General features: G+C 61.3%; 2 protein-coding genes across 8 annotated transcripts in view; both read left to right on the top strand.

Moving 5' to 3' along the window:
• Positions 1-11,239, top strand: part of LOC125319173 (2-oxoglutarate dehydrogenase, mitochondrial) — a 30,976-nt gene extending 19,737 nt beyond the window's left edge. For all 4 annotated transcript variants that reach the window (XM_048290222.1, XM_048290220.1, XM_048290223.1 and 1 more), the window contains 19 exons: positions 145-260; positions 1,352-1,506; positions 1,931-2,077; positions 2,537-2,627; positions 3,527-3,706; positions 4,736-4,864; positions 5,417-5,596; positions 5,747-5,899; positions 6,590-6,692; positions 6,906-7,034; positions 7,953-8,103; positions 8,199-8,326; positions 8,414-8,592; positions 8,740-8,811; positions 9,301-9,423; positions 9,990-10,062; positions 10,500-10,663; positions 10,788-10,942; positions 11,026-11,239. In XM_048290222.1, the coding sequence (XP_048146179.1) occupies positions 145-260; positions 1,352-1,506; positions 1,931-2,077; positions 2,537-2,627; positions 3,527-3,706; positions 4,736-4,864; positions 5,417-5,596; positions 5,747-5,899; positions 6,590-6,692; positions 6,906-7,034; positions 7,953-8,103; positions 8,199-8,326; positions 8,414-8,592; positions 8,740-8,811; positions 9,301-9,423; positions 9,990-10,062; positions 10,500-10,663; positions 10,788-10,942; positions 11,026-11,146 (2,549 nt within the window). In that variant the 3' untranslated portion in view covers positions 11,147-11,239. The remainder of the gene's footprint in view (positions 1-144; positions 261-1,351; positions 1,507-1,930; positions 2,078-2,536; positions 2,628-3,526; positions 3,707-4,735; positions 4,865-5,416; positions 5,597-5,746; positions 5,900-6,589; positions 6,693-6,905; positions 7,035-7,952; positions 8,104-8,198; positions 8,327-8,413; positions 8,593-8,739; positions 8,812-9,300; positions 9,424-9,989; positions 10,063-10,499; positions 10,664-10,787; positions 10,943-11,025) is intronic.
• A 1,059-nt stretch (positions 11,240-12,298) lies between these two features.
• Positions 12,299-18,991, top strand: ZMIZ2 (zinc finger MIZ-type containing 2). Of its 4 annotated transcripts, XM_048290205.1 has the most exons (19): positions 12,299-12,359; positions 13,078-13,199; positions 13,408-13,522; positions 13,611-13,813; positions 13,899-14,091; positions 14,173-14,430; positions 14,507-14,680; positions 14,772-14,837; positions 14,912-15,083; positions 15,715-15,859; positions 16,351-16,561; positions 16,638-16,743; positions 16,905-17,062; positions 17,149-17,216; positions 17,398-17,466; positions 17,582-17,826; positions 17,907-18,082; positions 18,186-18,398; positions 18,511-18,991. In XM_048290205.1, the coding sequence occupies exons 2-19, from the start codon at positions 13,150-13,152 to the stop codon at positions 18,616-18,618; spliced, it is 2,730 nt and encodes a 909-aa protein (XP_048146162.1). In that variant the 5' UTR covers positions 12,299-12,359; positions 13,078-13,149; the 3' UTR covers positions 18,619-18,991. The 4 variants fall into 4 exon arrangements, with proteins under 4 accessions (XP_048146162.1, XP_048146163.1, XP_048146161.1 ...); XM_048290206.1 differs by lacking the exon at positions 12,299-12,359 and having other exon boundaries at positions 13,021-13,199; positions 15,017-15,083; XM_048290204.1 differs by lacking the exon at positions 12,299-12,359 and having other exon boundaries at positions 13,021-13,199.
• The last annotated feature ends 149 nt before the right edge of the window (positions 18,992-19,140 follow it).

Genomic DNA, 19,140 nt, shown 5'->3' with positions numbered 1-19,140 from the left:
TATAAACCTCCTTCATGCTTATTATTTTTTTTATGCTGCTTTTTTTTGTCCCTTCCCCACCTCTCCCAAATGCACCTGACGGCATCCCCGGCCCTCTTCCTTCCTTCTTTCTCGTGCTTGTCCCACCCATGACAAATCCTGCAGGCTTTTACGGTCTGGATGAATCTGACCTCGACAAAGTTTTCCACTTGCCCACAACCACTTTCATCGGTGGAAATGAATCGGCTCTTCCACTCCGGGAAATCATCCGTCGGCTGGAGGTGAGGAGGGGAGGGGTCTGGCATAGACCTCTGTGCAGCCAGGGGCAGGGGCAGAGCGGTTGTCTTTGGAAAGTCCTGGGTCAACCTGCACATTGTAAGATTTTCAGTTTGGGAACTGCTTCACAGCACTCGCTCCACTCACAAGAGCCACCTTGAGTAACCTGCTCAGCTCTGATCGCCTCCAGCTTTCTGCTGCATTGCAGCAATGCACTTGGTTTGCCCAGGGTGGAGCAAACCCCAGGCAACTGGATATTGCCTTTTTTGAAACCTCTCCAGCTATGCTTTCCAGTTTGAAGCAGCAGCTGGTGCTGGCAGAGCACAGGAGTGGGCTGGAGGCCAGTGGTCCCCTCTCCAGGCACTGCAGCAGTGTTACTGTCCAGCATGGGGGTCCATCAGAGGGTCTTGGTGCAGTTGAGACCCCTGGGGCTGGGGCTTCCAGCTCGTGCAGGCAGTTCCCCTCTTCTGCCAAATTTCATCCCCTCCTGTGCTTGGACTGATTGCAGGCAGCTCTCAGGCACGCTGCAGGCTGCTCAGATGGTCTCTGCTGAGACTAGTTGACCTTGGAAGAAACAAAACTGTGCCAACATCTTAGTTCAGCTGCAGGAATGGGCTCCCCATGTATCGCGGGAGGAGCTTCTTCTGATTCTCCCCTGCCCTGTGATGTGGGATTTTGGACTGCTCACAGGTGATGCCACCAAGAGGGAAAATCTCTCCTCTGAGGTGAATGTAAAGGACCTGAAGGGCTGATTGTGGGCCCCTCAGGGAAGGGGAGTTAAACAGCTTGATGCTGGGTCTTGTGCACAGTCCGAGCTGCCCTGCCGCATCCCTTTTCCTGGGAATGCAACTCAAACAAGGCTCCTAAAGCAGGGCTGTTGCAGGGCTGGCAGCTGGGGTCCCCCTCCAGCTGCCAGGCATGAGGGTTGGTGTCTCTGCTGGCACAGAAGAGCTTTTTGGATTAAAGGGTAAAGGGGGGAATGAAGAGCCCCTGGCCCTGTGACCCAATGGGGTGCTGCAAGTGCCCGTCCTTTGGGGGTTTGAGGTGCTGAAGCCCTGGCTGTTGTCTGATGGCCCCCCATTTCCCGTTGGGGCAGATGGCATACTGCCAGCACATTGGTGTGGAGTTCATGTTCATCAATGACCTGGAGCAGTGCCAGTGGATCCGGCAGAAGTTTGAGACCCCAGGCATCATGCAGTTCACCAATGAAGAGAAGCGCACGCTGCTGGCCAGGCTGGTCCGCTCTACCAGGTACCCTGTGGGGGGCTTCACCTTCTCCATGTCTTCCCCAGGAGGTTTGCTCCCATCCAGACTGATGCAGTCACCAGCTGAGTCACATCTTGACATCATCTGTTGCCATCAGCTTAATGAGCAGATTGACGCCAGTGAGCTGCCAGCCTGGCAGGCTCAGGTGCTGGCAAACAGCCTGCAAATGTGGATGATCCTGAAAGAAAAGGTCTAAAAATAAGGACCAAGTGCAGCACGGTGTTAGAGTGGGGGGAAATGGCCAGCTGAGCTCTGTGGGAAGACACTGAAATGACTGCTGTGTGCTGCATGGTACCAGCTTGAGCATCAGTCAGTGCTGTGGCTCCCTTGGTGCAGTTCTCATCCCTTCTCTGGTTTCTGCCCTCAACTGCAGCGCTGGCACTGATCCCTCCCTCCCTTTGCCTGCTAGGTTTGAGGAGTTCCTCCATCGGAAATGGTCTTCGGAGAAGCGTTTTGGTCTGGAGGGATGTGAAGTGCTGATCCCAGCCTTAAAGACCATTATTGATAAGTCAAGTGAGAAGGGAGTGGATTATGTGATCATGGGGATGCCCCACAGGTAACCTTGCCTCAAGCCATGGTGCTGCTTGGTGTAGGGAGGAGGTGGGGAGATACTGCCAGAGTTTGGTACTGGTGGGCACACTGGTTTCTGCCATCACCTAACTGGTCTTGGTTGGTGATGAACCTCAGCTGGAGAGCTCAGACCTTGGCTGCTCTCTGCTCATCAGAGTCTTTCCAGCTTGTTTGTAAATTCATCTGGAGAGGGGTGGTGGCTTGAGGGCAGAGCTGGAATCATCGTGGAATCCCAGCACCTGCCCACTCTGGGGCATCTCAGCAAGTGTGTAGGATGTGGTGTTGGCCAAACCATCCCTGTGTTGAGGGATCTTCAGGCTCCTTCTGGGAAGCCTCCATCTCTGGGTGACCCCACAGCCATTGCAGGAGTCGTGGGCCATGGCAGTGGGGGTTGTAGGTCACTGTCAGCACTCAATGGCCATCAGCAGCAGTCTTGCTTTTGCAGGGGACGCCTGAATGTTCTTGCCAACGTGATCAGGAAAGAGCTGGAGCAGATCTTCTGCCAGTTCGACTCCAAGCTGGAGGCTGCTGATGAGGTGAGCTTCTCCCCTGCCTGCAGCGGGTTCCTGCTGCCTTCCCTGAGCAGTGCCCAAGGGCTGTGACTGGATTGTGCCACTGCTTCTGGTGTCACTCAGCGGCACTGGTGTTGCAAGGATTTCCACGTTGCAAGCACACCTGGGTGATGGGAGTCTTTGTAGAGGTGCCAGTGCTGGTCTGTCCTTGCCTGTCCTGGGGGTGACGTGTGCCCTGGCTGCTGCTGGTGTCTCCAGCACAGGCTAGGCTGTTGGCAGCTCTCCAGGGTATGAAGCAGCCTTGGGGTGGATGCTGAGAGGAGCGGAAGGTGGCCAGGAGCAGAAGTTAATTTGTGCCCCTGGTCCCCATCTGGGATTCTAAAGCAGCTCCAAAAGCTCTGTCGCTGCAATAAACTCATGCTCCAAAGCTTCAGCATCATAAGCTGGGATGATTTGGATTTTGGGAAGCTGGGCTGGGCTGGCTTGATCCTGTCATGACCTTCAGTGGGATTTCAAGGTGAGAAAGCAGCAGCCTGTGGCCTCGAGGTGCCCTGACGGGGTACCTGGCAGCGTACTGGGAATGGTGCCATGGATGGTCGTGCTGCCACAGTGTGGGTAGAGCTCAGACAAGTGTCACCTGTTATTCAGGGTCTTTGCCGAACCCACCACACTTGCTTCATTCCCCACACCTTCAGCTGTATTTAGATGGGCTGGATGCATGTAAGTTGGTGGTGGTTTGGCACCTGGAACAGGCTTTCCTGGGTGCCAGTTCAGCTCCTGCAGTGAGTGCCTGCTGTGTTGTGACAATACCTCCAAAAAATGCCCCCCTCTTCCAGCCTTGGGGTCAGCACTCCTCTGTCTCCTTGCACATCCCAAAAGCCACTCATGCTCCTGGGGGGTGACTCTCTTCTCCCCTCCGCCAGGGCTCCGGTGACGTGAAGTACCACCTGGGAATGTACCACCGGCGGATTAACCGTGTCACTGACAGGAACATCACCCTTTCCTTGGTGGCAAATCCTTCTCATTTGGAAGCAGCTGATCCTGTTGTTCAAGGCAAGACTAAGGCAGAGCAATTTTACTGTGGGGACACGGAGGGGAAGAAGGTGAGTGCTGCTCAGATGCGTGTAGGGAATGGATTTTGATGGAGACAGGCTGGTGGAAAAGTGAAGTAACTTGTCTGCTTTTTGTTTGATGTGCCCCTTCCTCTGCTGTCACCCTGACTTTGCTTCTCCATCCTTCTCCTCTGTCTTTGGAGATAACTTTGGGAGGGGCTTGCCCACCCTAGGCTCCCATTGCTGCTTTCTTCATCTCTGAACTGACTTAAGCCGGGCTGTGTGCACAGCAAATGCACAACCCCTTATTGGAAGACAGGGACACGAGGAGCACTCCAAGGCAGTCCAAGCACCACACCTTGGACGGCTTGGCAGCAGGATCTCAATGTGACTAGAGATAACCATTCCTGGGACTGGGAAAGCTGGAGCTGGCAACAGGAGGCAGCTCTCCACACCCCAGTGGGAAGGGACTGTGGGGAGCTGTTTGCTGTGTGATTCATTGCAGACCTGTCTCCAACCCCAAGAAGTGGAAGAGTGAGATCCAAAGTGCTTCCCTCCCTCCTACACCCCAAGGGCTGGATGTAAATAGACAGATCTTGTCCTCGCCTGGCAGGCGGTGTCCTCAGCCAGCCCTGGGATGGTGACAAAATAACGTCAGTGGCTCGGAAGCTCCTGGGCCCGCTCCTGCCCATGGGGCTTCTGGGCTGAAATTGTGAGGGAACAGGGCTTTCTTCTCTTCTTCCCCCAGTGAGAAAAAAGCTTTGCTTTGCAATGTATGTATCTGGGAATGGGACTTGCTGCCCAGCTGGGACATACCAGGTGGTGTTTTGCTGTCTTCTCAGGGTGCCCCAAGGGTGCTGCCCTTGCTGGGGTGGGGCTGGTGTCCACAGCCTCTGCCCAGTGGTGTGTCAGCCATGGGTGACTCCATTCCCATCCCCTGGGAAAGAATTGGATGTGTTGATGAGCTGCTCCATGTCCTTTCCAGGATGCTGAAAGCTCATGGGGAGGAGAGCTGGGCCCCTTCCTGGTTGGTGTCCTGCTCGCTGTCCCTGATGACTGCCGTGGCTTCCCCTCTCCCAGGTGATGTCCATCCTCCTGCATGGAGATGCTGCATTTGCAGGGCAGGGCATTGTGTATGAGACGTTTCACCTGAGCGACCTTCCCTCCTACACCACCCACGGCACTGTCCATGTTGTGGTCAACAACCAGGTGAGGAGCAAATCCCCTGTGCCTGTGGGCCTCTGGCAGAGCTGTCTCTGCAGGCTCTGGGCCAGGGAGTAGCTGGAACCAGCAGCAGCTGTTTTCCTGCCAGTGGTCCTGGCAGGAGCCCTAACCTGCGGTCAGCAGAGGGTACTTCTCACCCAGCTGCTCAACGGCAGCAGCTTTTGAGCCCAGTCTGGTGCAGAGGTGATAGAACCTAATGCTCAGTGTGTGAGGTCTGACAGGGCTGATCCTGTCTGCCACCACGGAAACTGAAGGCATTTTGCTGGTACCAGCCTGTCCCCACAGGTGCAACAGGTACCAGGATGTGCCACTGTGTCCAGACACAGGAGACAGGCAGGTTGTGCATCCACAGCCCAGCTGCAGCAGCTGAGCTGCCCTTGGAGCTGTGTGGACAGTTTCCTGTGCCAGCAAAGCGCAGCTGCCTCACGCCAAGCCAGCCGTGACATCAGTGTCCAAAGAAGGAGCTGCCTAACAAAGCCGTGTCCCAAATCCAGCTGGTAACACTGTGCTCATCCTGTTTCCCCTCACCTGCTACAGATTGGCTTCACAACAGACCCGCGGATGGCCCGCTCCTCCCCGTACCCGACCGACGTAGCCCGTGTGGTCAACGCGCCCATCTTCCATGTCAATGCAGACGACCCTGAAGCCGTTGTCTATGTGTGCAATGTGGCAGCAGAATGGCGAAGCACCTTCCACAAGGACGTGGTGGTGGATTTGGTAAGGAATGTGGCACAAGTCCCTGAAGCTGGGGTGTGCTCGAGTCCCTCCTGGGCTGTTTGGGACCCTCCCTCATATATGATCCAGGTAGCTCCCGAGTGCTTTTGGCCACAGGCAGCTGTATTCAAAGGCTCTTTCCTTTCCTGGCAGGTTTGTTACAGGCGCAATGGGCACAATGAGATGGACGAGCCCATGTTCACGCAACCCCTGATGTACAAACAGATCCGGAAACAGAAGCCAGTGTTGCAGAAATACGCAGAGCTGCTGATTTCCCAGGGGGTGGTAAATCAGCCGGAGTACGAGGTACCATCTGTGGGGCCTGAAAGGAAAGCTGTAGGTGGCATCTCCACGGGAAACTACTTAGGTGGTTCAGACCTGGGTGTGAACCATGTGCAGGGCCCACCTAGGCCCACAGGAAACATGGCTTGTGCTTTGTAACCTAAAGGTGGCAGAGCTGTGCTGGGGCTGGGCGTGCGCTGCAGACTTGGCAGTGATGGAGTTCGGAGCCAAGGCTCATCCTTCAACTGTGCCAGCTCTGAAAAGTGCAGGAACATCTAGTTCAAGGATTGCCTGTGATCAGTGTGGAACAGGCCATGCGGCTCTGGGCCACTGCAGCACAGGCACATCCTAGCGTTCAGGATTGCTGTGGCCACGGATATCTGGGGCAGGTCCTGTCCCGGTTCTGCTGCTTGTGCAGCTTGCGACGCAGACGCTCCGCCAGCCCTGCTTGCCCTGGCACCACCTTTCAGCATCAGTAGGGTTGAAAACAAGATGTCAGCTCTGAGCGTAGCAGAGCTGTCCCTTGGGGTACAGGGGTCCCAGCTGTGGCTGTGCTCTCTGAAGCTGAACTGCACAGCTCTGGGACTCCCCTGCTGTGGGGACCACCTCTGCCCTCCAGCACCCTTGCAAGCTTACACTGAGGTCCTCAGGCTCAACGCCCTTGTTTGGAAATGCCCCGTTAATGTTTTTCTGCCTCCTGGTTCTGCCTTTCAGGAGGAAATTGCCAAGTACGATAAGATTTGTGAGGAGGCTCATGCCAGATCCAAGGATGAGAAAATCTTGCACATCAAGCATTGGCTGGACTCACCTTGGCCGGGTAAGGCACTAGCAGTGATTTGGAGGCCATAGCAAAGCACCTGACCTCTCTAGAGCCATGGCAGAGATTTTCTAGTAAACCACCCCAGAGGGGAGGTTGGTGGTGCTCTCCCCGTTCCTGGTGTCCCCACCTTTGCTTGAAGGGTGTCCGTGACGTGAGGTCTTCCCATGGATCTGACACATCTCCTGCACCATGATGTCTCTCCTCTGACAGGTTTCTTCACTTTGGATGGGCAGCCCCGGAGCATGACCTGCCCTTCCACTGGCCTCAATGAAGAGGACCTGACACACATTGGTCAAGTGGCCAGCTCAGTGCCGGTGGAGGATTTCACTATCCATGGAGGTAGGAGCTTGTGGAAGCTGTACCAGACGGGGCATTTGTTCCAGAGAGATGTGAGATAGGGCTGGGATGTGGCTTGGAAGGAAGGAACGTATTGGATTGCTTCAATATGTGTGGGCAGCAGGTCAAGGGTGGGGATCCTTCCCCTCTACGCTGCACTCCTGAGACTCTGCCTGGACCACATGTCCAGCTCTGGGGGCCCCAGAACAAGCAAAACCTGGACCTGTTAGAGCAGGTCCAGAGGATGCCTTGAGAATGATACCAGTGCTGGAGCCCCTCTGCGGGAACTCCAAGAGAGCTGAGAGTGTCTAGCTGGGAGGAAAGAAGGCTCCAGGGAGACCTGAGAGACCCTTCCAGTGCCGAAAGGAGCTTCCAGAGAGGTGGAGAGGCACTTTGCACCAGGGCATGGAGTGACAGGACAAGGGAGAATGGCTTCCCACTGCCAGAGGGCAGCGTTAGATGGGATATTGGGAAGGAATTCTTCCCTGTGAGAGTGGTGAGGCCCTGGTACAGGTTTCCCAGAGAAGTTGTGGCTGGAAGTGTTCATGGCCAGGTTGGACAGGGCTTGGAGCAACCTGGTCTAGTGGAAGATGTCCCTTCTAGTGGAAGAAACCCCTGTGGCAGGGGTTGGGCTGGATGATCTTTAGGGTTCCTTCTCACCCAGACTCCTGAGTCTATGAGAACTTGTTCACGAGAGAGGTGTGGGTAAGGGAAGTGAACCAAGGAATAGCTCTTCTTTGGAGCTGGTCTTTCCCTGCAGTCCTTATTCCTCATCCGTGGTTCATCCCTCCAGCAGAGGTGAATCCATTCTTCTGCCCATGCCACTTGCAGTCTGTCAGTCCGTGGGCTGGTTGTGGAACAAACCTGGTGTCACTGGAGCTCTGTCCCATGCTGGCTCTGAAACGGCTCCTGTCTCCGCAGGTTTGAGCCGTATTCTGAAAACCCGTGGGGAGATGGTGAAGAACCGGACGGTCGACTGGGCCCTGGCAGAGTACATGGCATTTGGCTCCCTGCTCAAAGAGGGCATCCACATCCGCCTGAGTGGCCAGGACGTTGAGAGGGGGACATTTAGGTAAAGGCCTGCTTTTGGAGGCTTTAAAGGCAATTCCAGCCCTTCTGGAAGGGATCCACAGGCTAATGATGAAGTAACTCTTCTCCCTTCTCCAGCCATCGCCACCATGTCCTGCATGATCAGAACGTGGACAAGAGGACCTGTATCCCCATGAACCACCTCTGGCCCAACCAGGCTCCGTACACTGTCTGCAACAGCTCCCTGTCAGAGTACGGTGTCTTGGGTGAGTGAGTGGGTCTGTGCTCACTGCCCAGGGTCAGGCTGCTCTGGAAGGGTAACCCAACCCTCTCACTGCTCTTCCATTTCTCAGGATTTGAGCTGGGCTTCGCCATGGCCAGTCCCAACGCCCTGGTGCTTTGGGAAGCCCAGTTTGGGGATTTCCACAACACTGCTCAGTGCATCATCGACCAGTTCATCTGTCCCGGGCAGGCCAAGTGGGTCAGGCAGAATGGCATTGTGCTGCTGCTTCCCCATGGCATGGAGGGCATGGTAAGGACTCCCCTGCTCACCCTGGAGGCAGAGCCCTGGACAGCAGTGGCATGGACAGAGCACTGCTCATGACATGGCAGTGCCTGACGTCGGGTTCTCATGCCTGACTTGGCCCGCAATGACCATCCCCCTGCTTGGTCCTTGTAGGGTCCCGAGCACTCCTCTGCCCGCCCAGAGCGATTCCTGCAGATGTGCAATGATGATCCCGATGTCTTCCCTGTGAGTGGTGGCCCCTGTTTGTGGTGCTCAGCCTGGCCCTCCTGTGCCCTGGATTGGGCTGGGTGGAGGGCAGCAACACCCGTGTGGGCTTAGCACAGTGGGAGCTGATGGCAGGAGGCATGAGATGCCTTGGGCTCACGTGCCAGGAGGGTTCGGTGAAAGGGCCTGCCTCTGGTGCCCCGGCTGCACCTCCACCAAACCTGGGGCTGCGGAATAGTCTGAGGTAGAGGTGGCCCTGAAAGTGGCATGAGAAGGGATTGCTGGCCACCCCGATGGCCAGACCAAGGTGGAGGGCACAGCCCTGGAGCCTCTCCCAGGTCTCTCTGAGTCTCTGTGTGCTCTGGAGAGGGAGGGAAGGGAAGGAAGAAGGAAGGAAGGAAAGAGAGGGAGGGAGGGCTGGGGACCACTCCTTTCCCTGCTGCTGGAGCCACGAGGCCAAGAGGTACCATGTGTTTCGTGAAATCCCCTCACCCTTGCTGGCCGAGACAGAAGCTGGATGACTTCGATGTGCGTCAGCTCTATGAGTGCAACTGGATCGTCGTGAACTGCTCCACTCCAGCCAACTTCTTCCATGTCCTCCGGCGCCAGATCCTCCTGCCTTTCCGCAAACCGGTCAGTACCAGCAGCTCCGTGCCCAGCTTGGTGCCCAGGCAGGGCGCTGTGTCCCTGGCAGACGGGGATGGGGCTGGGGGCTGCTCGTTCGTGCACCTCAAACACAGGCAGTAGGCCTCTGCCTGGCCAAGGACTTCATGGTGCTCAGGACTGGCTTGGCACTCGATGTGCAGCTGCTGGCTCATGTGGGCTGCAGGGGCTGTGATCCCTTCCCAAACTCGGTGGGGAGGTCAGGGCTGTTGGAGCCAACAGACACTGATACATAACCTAATTCAGCCACTTTCAGTCAGCTACAGCCATGGGACAGGCAGGTCCCTGGTAGCCCCTCTGCCTCTTCCCCAGGGGACACCCTGACTGGGAGGGTTGGTGCTGTCAGGAATGGGTGCCCAATCTGGCAGAGTACTGCAGCTGAGTGAGAAGCAAATCTCTGGCAGCTGCTCCCTTGCCCAGGCAGGACTGGGGGGAAGGGGGCAGGGGCAGGCAGGTGGCTGCTCCAGCAGTGGTTTGCAGGGGTGGTGTTTCTGGCAGGGCTGACCACCTTGCTCTGCCTCTTACCCCCACTCCAGCTGATAATCTTCACTCCAAAGTCGCTGCTGCGCCACCCTGAAGCCCGCTCCAGCTTCGACGACATGCTGCCAGGTACAAGTAGCACAGAGCTGCCTGTGTTCCCCCCACGCCGCTTTGCAGGGTGAAGGGCAGGAGCCTGTGGCCTTGGGTAAAGTCCGCCTGGCAGAAGCCTCCCCATGCTGGAGAGTGGCCGAGTGAGGCCAGGGCCATCTCCTTGGCACATGGGAGCCCCCCATCATCAGGGCCGAGCCTGGCACCCTCGGGAAACTTGGCTCAGTGGAGCTTCCTCCATTGGCAGCCACTTGCTGCTGGGATTTGGCAGCCCCAAGTGGCATGTGATGGTTTGTAGTGGGAGTTGCACCTGTACCCAGGTCAGCTGACTCAGCCTCAGAGGCCTGACTCTGCCGCTGGGGGTCCCGGAAGGGGCTGGCCGGGGATGTGGGTGCAGTGGCTGCTGGCACAGTGCTGTGAACTGCTGTGGCTCAGGGTGCCGTTCTCTTCCTTGGCAGGCACCCACTTCCTCCGTGTCATCCCTGACAGTGGCCCTGCAGCCCAGAACCCTGAGCAGGTGAAGCGGGTGCTGTTCTGCACCGGCAAGGTGTACTACGACCTGACCCGTGAACGCAAGGCCCGGCAGATGGAGGCCGATGTGGCCATCACCAGGGTGGAGCAGGTGAGCAGGGTCCTGCCACTGCCATGCCTGTGGGCTGGGGGTTCTGCAGCCCCTGAGACGCTGCCCTGTGTCCCCTGTGGTGCTGCCCCATATACCCTGTGACAGCACTCTGTGTCCCCCGCAGCTCTCCCCATTCCCCTTCGACCTCCTCCAGCGGGAAGCCCAGAAATACCCAGCTGCTGAGCTGGTGTGGTGCCAGGAGGAGCACAAGAACCAGGGCTACTATGACTATGTCAAACCCCGGCTCCGCACCACCATCAACCGTGCCAAGCCTGTCTGGTAAGGATGCAGGGGGTGGCTGTGAGGCTGGGAGGGAGTTTGTCGGTACAGACCCTTCTCACGGCCCACCTTCTCCCCGGCAGGTATGCAGGGCGGGAGCCAGCAGCTGCCCCTGCCACCGGCAATAAGAAAACTCACCTGACAGAGCTGCAGCGGCTCCTCGACATGGCCTTCAACCTCGATGCCTTCAAGGACCTGGCCTGAGCGCTGGCGCGGCGCAGCATGCTCCTCCGTCTGTCTGTCTGTCTCTGTCCTTCGCTCGCCTTCCCCCCTCAACTACAGACCTTGTCAACCCCACACTGGTGCCTGGAGTCCTTGTCTGCCTCGTATCAGGGCGGCGCTGGTGGGTCTGGGGCCTGCCTGCTGCCTTGGTGGGTGACACCCATGGCTGCCCAGACCCCTGGATGGACTGGTCCCCAAGACTCTTCTATGGGGGTGTCCAGGGCAATGAGTCAGGTTCCTCCCAGCTGCTCCCAGTCTTGGACTTGCTCCTGCGCAGCCACTGCCTGCCTCTCTTGGAGGAGGGAGATAGGGCGTCTGCATGCCCTGAGGGCCCAGACAGGTGTGAGAGTGCTGTGCCCGTCTCAGTTTTACCTGTCCTTGGGGAGCACCTTTTTCCCCTCTGAGTCTGCACTATCCCCCAGCTCTGAGCCCCCGCAGGGTCAGTGCTGGTGCTGGGTGGCATGTCCTCTCGTGGGGAAACCCTGGGTGGGAGTCGGGGGAGGTGATCCCCCGGATGGGGCTCAATGTTGGCGTCTGCAGAGCCCACCGCGTCCTCCCGTGGGAGGTCCTTGGGGGGTGGGGGCGACGGGGGCAGCGCCAGCTGGGACTCGCTGTCGGTATCCCCAGAACCCACCACGGCCTTTCGGTGCGCCGCAGGTCCTTCAGCTGCAGGAGGAAGGTCGGGGGTACGGTACGCGTGCCCCAAGCCCGCGCGTACCCGTGGCTGTGCTGTCACACACCGGCTCGCACATCGTGTCACCGCCCTCTCCGTGCGGCGCGCGTGGGTCCGCGTCCCTGCGCGCAACCCGTTCACACGCGCACACACGTGCACGGTGCCACGTGCCCGCGCGTCTCGCGGTCCCGCCGCCGCGATAGCAGCGCCCGTCGTGCTGCCCCACGCGTGTTGCCCCCGGCGCCCCGCACACGGGGGCCCGCACTCCTCTGCTGCCGCCACCCGCGCTCCCCGCCGCCGCCCAGACCCTTCTTCGGCGCTCGGCTACCCGCGCCTGGCGGGGCGGGGGCGGGGCCTGCATACTGATGAGCGCGCGGCCCCATTGTGCGCGGCGGCGGCCCGGCCTCGCCCCCGGCCCCGCCCCCCGCGGAGCTGCGGCCGCGCGCGGCTGAAGATCCCGCGCAGCCTCCGCGCAGCCGCGCGCGCCCCGCGCCGCCAGGGCCATCTTGGGCCGCCGCCGCGGTGAGAGCGGGAGCGCCGGGCGGGGGGACGGGGGGGAGGACGGGCGGGGCTGGCGGTGCCCCCGCGGGCCACCCCCCGCCGCGCCGGGGGCGGTGGGGGCGGTTGCTATGGCAATGGGGGGGGGGGAGGGAGGCCCGGCCCCGGGGCCTGTCCCTGCGGTGCCGCCGGGGAAGGAGCGGAGGGGGCTGTCACCGCCGGCGAGGGGCGCCGGGGGCCGGTGGCTCCGTGGTGGCGGCTCCGGGGAGCCGGGAGCCGCGGGTGTTCCCCCCGCTCCGTGTCTTTCCTCGCGGCGACCCCGTCTCCGCCGCCCTCCCGCGACGCCGGGAGGAACCGAAAGCGCCGCTGACCCCGCGGGCCCCCGCTGCCGGGCCCGGCTGGAAATACCCCGGGCAGCGGGGTGCAATGCCGGGCGGGGGGCCGCGTCCTTTCCCCGGGAAGTCCCCGTGGTTGCTCCCGCCCGCACGCGCGGGGGAAGCCCCCGGCGCCCGCCGCCCCGGGGGGGGGTCTGAGGCCGCGGTGGCCGGCGCGGGGGGGCGGCCCGGAGCGGGGGCGGCGCGTGCCGTCCGGCGCCCCGTGCCAGCCGCGGGCCGGACGCCAAGTCCCGGCCGCGGAGGCTGGGGGGTGTCGCAAAGCCTACGGGCTGTCCCCCCCCCCCCCCCCCGCCCCGGCCTCTCCGGGGGCGGCCGCCCCTCACCGGCCGCTCCACTGCTTCCCGCAGCCCCAGTGACAGACGGTGCCGCCGTCCCGCAGTGCCCGCCGCGGCCTTGGAAGACCCAGCCCACACCCGCTGATGAGCTCCATGAACCCCATGAAACCCTCGCTGCCGCCTGCGCCCCACGGGTGGGCGCCGGGGCAGCGTCCCTCCATCCACCCATGCATCCATTGCCCCATCCATCCATCCGTCCATCCATCTGTCCATCCATCCCCGTCCATCCCTCCATCCCTTCCATTCTTCATCTCTCCATTTCCTCAATCCCTCCATCCCCCAGTCCCCTCTCTCTCTCCATCCCTCTGTCCTTCATCTTCATTAATTTGTTTTTCTTTCTAGTGATGGTTCATTTGCATACGAGGCTGTTCCTTGGCAACCAAGCACCAATCAGCCGCCGGGATCCCTCTCCGTGGTAACCACTGTCTGGGGTGTCAGCAACCCCTCCCAGAGCCAGGTACCAGCAGCACCCCCGCCCCAGGGACCCCCCGCACCTGGATGCCACTGCCCCTGCCTGACCCGCTGCCTCCCACTGCCCCCCCCAGGTTTTTGGCAGCCCCATGGGCCCTGGGGGGAGCAGCTCCAGCACCCCACTGCTGCCTGGCATGGCAGGCACCAGCTCGGGCATGAGCTCACCACCATTCCTGCCACAGCAGCCTTTCGCCGAGGGGGCGCCAGGGAAGGGGTATGTGCAGCCAAGTGTCTATGGCCGCAACGCCTACCCCACTGGGCCGGGCTTCGCTGCCAGGTAAGGCCAGCCCTGTCCCTCATGGCCTGGCACGTGCCCTGCTGCAGGGCCACTGCATGTCCCTTCCTGGTTCTCTGTTCTCCAGCTACAATGGTGGCCCAAATGGCCCTGGAGGGATGGGGCTCCCCTCGCACGCCAGCCGGGCCACTGCTGACTTCACCCAGGCAGCAGCTGCTGCTGCCGTGGCCGCGGCTGCTGCCACAGCCACGGCCACAGCCACGGCAACGGTGGCAGCACTGCAGGAGAAACAGAGCCAGGAGCTGAGCCAGTACAGCGCGGTAAGAACCTGGCTGTGGCAGAACTGGGGAGCTGACAGCTGCCCCCACCCTGCCGTGACTTCTCTCTCTTTGTTGCTGCAGATGGGCACAGGGCAGTCTTTCAGCAGCCAGTTCCTGCCCCATGCCGGGCCCCGTGGCCCCAACAGCATGAGCCCGGCTGGCATGGCAGGTGTTGTGGCCCCCTCTGGCGTCTCCCCCGTGAGCATGAGCCCAGTGCGGGCACCCGGGACTGGCCCCCTCTATGGCGGGCAGCGAGTGCCTCAGCACTCCTACCCTGGCCCCCCCCCCCCGAGCCAGCAGCTGCCCCGCCAGAGCCTCAAGCGGGCGTACTCCAGTGAGGTGAGTGCTGTGTTGGTGAAGGCTATGATATATGGGGACCCCCTTTCCCACTGGTGCTGACTCCCTGGCCCCACAGGGGTACCCAGCACAGCAGTACCTCCAGGGCGGGCAGTACGCTGCAGCTGGTGCCCAGTATGCCCCCAGCGCCCCCCAGTCCTCCGGTCCGTCCCCCTCATACCCTGGCCACAGGCTGCAGCAGAGCATGGGCCAGTACCTCTCCGCTTCAGGCAGTGCTGGACCCTATTACAAGGTATCACAGGGGGAACGGTGGGCAAGGGGTGGAGGTCCGGGTGTCTGCCATCCCACGGTGCCAGCCCCTGGAGACCCTCCTCCTCCCATAGCCAGCTGACCAGTTCAACGGGCAGAGTGCCAGCTTCAGCACCTACAGCCAAGCAGCCATCAATGGGGTGAGTCTGGCAGCGGGTGGGGTGGGGGCTGTGCTGGCCTGGCTGGACGCTGAGGGTGCATGGTGCCTCTACAGCCAGGCCGGTCGCTGCCGGGGTACCCCAGCTCGCCGCTGGCCGGGAACCCCACACCACCCATGACGCCAGGCAGCGGCATCCCCGCCTATGCGTCCCCTGGTCAGGATGTCAAGTCACCCTTCCTGGCAGACATGAAGCCCAGCGTTGCCCCCCTGCACCCATCCCCTTCGGGTAGGTGTCCGTGGTGCGGGTGAGGGGGGCACTTCACAGAGATCACCCCCATGCCCCAGCAGCCTGGGGTGGGCCTCGCTTCTGGCAGGCCTGTGGCCTTTGCCCCTTTAAATGGAGGATGTTGGGGGGGGGGGGGGAGTGTGCTTCAGAGAAGAGGGCGTGGCCACTGCCAGGGTTTGGGGGCTGATTGAGGCAGGGGGTGGGGCTTCCTGTGAGGGGGGACAGAGTACTGGGAGGGGCTTGTTGAAAGGGTGTGGCCTCAGGGAGAGGGGCTTTATCAGGAGTGGTGGTTTTGGTGGGGGGCTTCTTCTTTTAGGGTGGGACCATCTGGATTGGGAGGGGCTGGGATAGGGTGTGGTTTCCTAGAGCGAGCGGGAGGAATCTTCGGTGGGATGGGCTTCCTCCATAGGGGTGGGAGGGGGGTGGCCCCCAGGGGTGGGGCCACTTTGGGCGGGAGGAGCTTCCTCCATGGGGCTGCGGTTTCCGGGGTGGGCAGGGCCGCTTAGTGGAGGTTGGGCTTCCTGCGAGGTGGATCCTTGTGCAGTGGGCGGGGCGCGGCTGGGGCATGGCGTGGGTGCGGCTGGGGCCCGGGGGGAAGGTGTCGGTTTCCCTTGATGGCGGCACCCCGCAGGGCCGGCCCCCGGCGAGGAGTTGCGACTGACCTTCCCGGTGCGGGACGGCGTGGTGTTGGAGCCCTTCCGCCTGCAGCACAACCTGGCTGTTAGCAACCACGTCTTCCAGCTCCGTGACTCTGTCTACAAGACCCTCATGATGAGGTGGGGGCTCTGGGGCACCTTGTGTAGTGTCACACACTGCTGCTCGGGGGGTGCTGTACGGCACCATGTGGTGCGGTGGGGGGCTGTGCTGGGCAGCACAGCTGGGCACTGCATGGTGCTGTGTGCCACGGGGTTACGTGGCCTGGTATAGCTTGGCATGGTGCTGTCCTGCATCACGGTGCGAGCTGTGGCCTGGCACAGCTGTACTTGCCACGGTTCAGCGTGGTGTCATGGTGTTCGGCATGTTGTGGCGCGGCGTGGTGGTTTGGGGCATGGCTCGGCATGGCAGAGCATGGTGGGACGTTGTGTGGCCTGGCACAGGACTATGCGGTGGTACTTTTGGCGTTTGTCACAGTGCTGTATGACAGTGTAATATGGAGTGGTTTAGCGCTGCATGGTTCTGCATGGCTTGGAGCAGCATGGTGTGGTAACACGTGGTGCGGTGGCTCGAGTGCGGGCACACCCCCTGCCCACACCCTGCCTGCCCCCAGGCCTGACCTGGAGCTGCAGTTCAAGTGCTACCACCACGAGGACCGGCAGATGAACACCAACTGGCCGGCCTCCGTGCAGGTGAGCGTCAATGCCACGCCGCTCACCATTGAACGTGGTGACAACAAGACCTCCCACAAGCCGCTCTACCTGAAGCACGTCTGCCAGCCCGGCAGAAACACTATCCAGATCACTGTCACCGCCTGCTGCTGTGTGAGTCACCGGGGGAGTACCAGCAGAGGGAGGGTGGTGGCTGGGGCCACAGCTCAGCCCCCCCATCTCTCCGCAGTCCCACCTGTTCGTCCTGCAGCTGGTGCATCGGCCCTCGGTGCGCTCGGTGCTGCAGGGGCTCATCAAGAAGCGCCTGCTCCCCGCTGAGCACTGCATCACCAAAAGTGAGCACCTGGGTCCTGGGGGTCGGGAGGATGCACCATAGCAGGGGGGCCACAGCAGGATGGGGGTGATGGTGCACTGTTACCCAGGTGCCACCACGGTGCCACTCCCATCCCAGTGTCCTGGCTCTGACCCTTGGTGCCTCTTGCCCCCACCTTTCCAGTCAAGCGCAACTTCAGCAGTGGGACCATCCCGGGGACACCAGGGCCCAATGGTGAGGACGGTGTGGAGCAGACGGCCATCAAGGTGTCCCTCAAGTGCCCTATCACCTTCCGGAGGATCCAGCTTCCAGCCAGGGGTCATGACTGCCGGCACATACAGGTAGGGATGGTGACGACAGGGTGCTGGGGGTATCCCCCACCCAATATCCTGCCCCCCTCCATCTCAGCTGCTGATCTCCCCCACAGTGCTTCGACCTGGAGTCATACCTGCAGCTCAACTGCGAGAGGGGGACATGGCGGTGTCCTGTCTGCAAGTGAGTGGGGGCCGCAATGGGGCCACGCCCTGGTGTCCCTGCCTGCAGGGCAGGGGTGTGTGTTTCACTGCCTGTGGGGGATATGTTTCCTGCCCTGAGAGAGAAGTAGTTCTCGCCTTGGGGGTAGGTTCCTGTCTGGTGGGGGTTCCTTTATCTCACCCTGCCCTCACCCTGCCTGCAGTAAGACGGCCCTGCTGGAGGGGCTGGAGGTGGACCAGTACATGCTGGGCATCCTGATCTACATCCAGAAGTAAGTGCCTTCACTTCAGCTGTCTGTCCATCCATGCTTGGTCCTGTGCCACCCCTGGGGAGCTGTGCAGCCAGTGCCCCCAGTCTCACCTCCCCTGCCCTCCTGCTGCCCCCAGTTCGGAGCATGAGGAGATCACCATCGACCCGACCTGCAGCTGGAAACCTGTCCCAATCAAACCTGATGTCCACATCAAGGAGGAGCCGGAGGGGCCAGCGCTGAAGCGGTGCCGGACACTCAGTCCTGCACACATGGTGCTGCCCAACATCATGGAGATGATCGCAGCCCTGGGGCCTGGCTCTGTGCCCTTCCCGGCATTGTCACAACCTCCAGCAGGGGCTGCCACCGACTACAGCACCCCGGGTACGGGGGGACCCATGGGGGACAGGACCGAACCCCATTCCTCTGTGTGTGTCCCCCAATTGCCCCATTTCCTCTCACAGGTTCCAGCTTTCTGGGACCTGGGGGCTTCCCGGAGCCTTTCACTGCCCCTGGCGTCCCTGGCACCTCAACGCTGAGTGACTTCACACCAGGCCCCCCCTCCATCTCCTACCAGCCCAACATCCCAGGCGGCCTTCTGGCCCCTGAGAAGCCTCCTGTGCCCCCTCTGCCCACACAGGTCAGCTGGGCTATGGGTGGAGGGGCTTCCCCAAAGCCCCCATGTTTCACTGGGGGGTCCCAGGGGAGGGAGGGTCTCACAGCTCTTTCCCCCCACTCCCCAGCTTCCCCCGCCAGGACGAATGGAGCCGTCCCACCCCGCAGTGCAGACGGGGCTGCACAACACTCCCTTGGGCAGCCAGTCGGCCCCCACGCTGCACTCCCGGAGCGCAGTGGCACGGCAACCCCTGGGACCCCCGGCCCACACTGCTGACCTCGTCTTCCCCCCTGCACCCAGCATGGCCACGGCGGGTGATGGTTCGGAGCCTACCCTCGACGTGAGTACTCGGGGGTGGACAAGGGTCCTGCTGCTGGCTTGGGATGCCAGCTGCTGGCTGGGGGGTGGGCAGAAGCTGCGGGGAGCCAATCATCACACACTGCTGCCCCCAGCTCCTGCCCGAGCTGACGAATCCTGACGAGCTGCTCTCCTACCTGGGGCCCCCCGACCTCCCCAGCAGCAGCAACGATGACCTCCTCTCCCTCTTCGAGAATAACTGAGCCATCCTTGCCCCCCCACCCTCACCCCGGGGGCTGGGGGGCAGCACTGTGTGCCCCTGCCCGCTGCAGAGCTGGGACCCCCCCCACTGCGGGGGCTTTCTCAAAGGGCTGCGATGGGACAGAGGGGCTGAGCCCTCCCAGAAGCACAAGGCTGTACATAGTGTAGAAACACTACTGCTCCCCTGAGACTCCCCATATTTAAAGGCAAGTGCATCACTGCAGGGCTGCCCGTGCCCCCCATCAATGTGCAAATGCTGCTGCCCCTTGTACCGCACGGGTCTGGTGTGGGGTGCAGAGCTCAGCTCCCACTGCCCCCCCGCCGAGTTGCCCTGTATGTCCCCGATGGCTATTAAAGGATCCTTCTGCAGGGTCATGTGTGTCCCCCGATCTTTTGTCATCCCGCTGTGGGGCTGGCCCCGCGACCCCTCTCCGGGCAAGCAGGGGAGATCCTGGGTTGGCGGGGGGATCCAGCCCTCTCTCCGGGCAGAGGGGGGAGGGTGTGTCCCGAGTAGCGAGGAAATC

The sequence above is a fragment of the Corvus hawaiiensis genome, chromosome 36 (genome assembly GCF_020740725.1).
Source record: "Corvus hawaiiensis isolate bCorHaw1 chromosome 36, bCorHaw1.pri.cur, whole genome shotgun sequence".
In the NCBI taxonomy this organism is placed as follows: domain Eukaryota; kingdom Metazoa; phylum Chordata; class Aves; order Passeriformes; family Corvidae; genus Corvus; species Corvus hawaiiensis.
The sequence above is the reverse complement of the archived record's forward strand: the minus strand, read 5'-3'. Positions and strand labels throughout refer to the sequence as shown.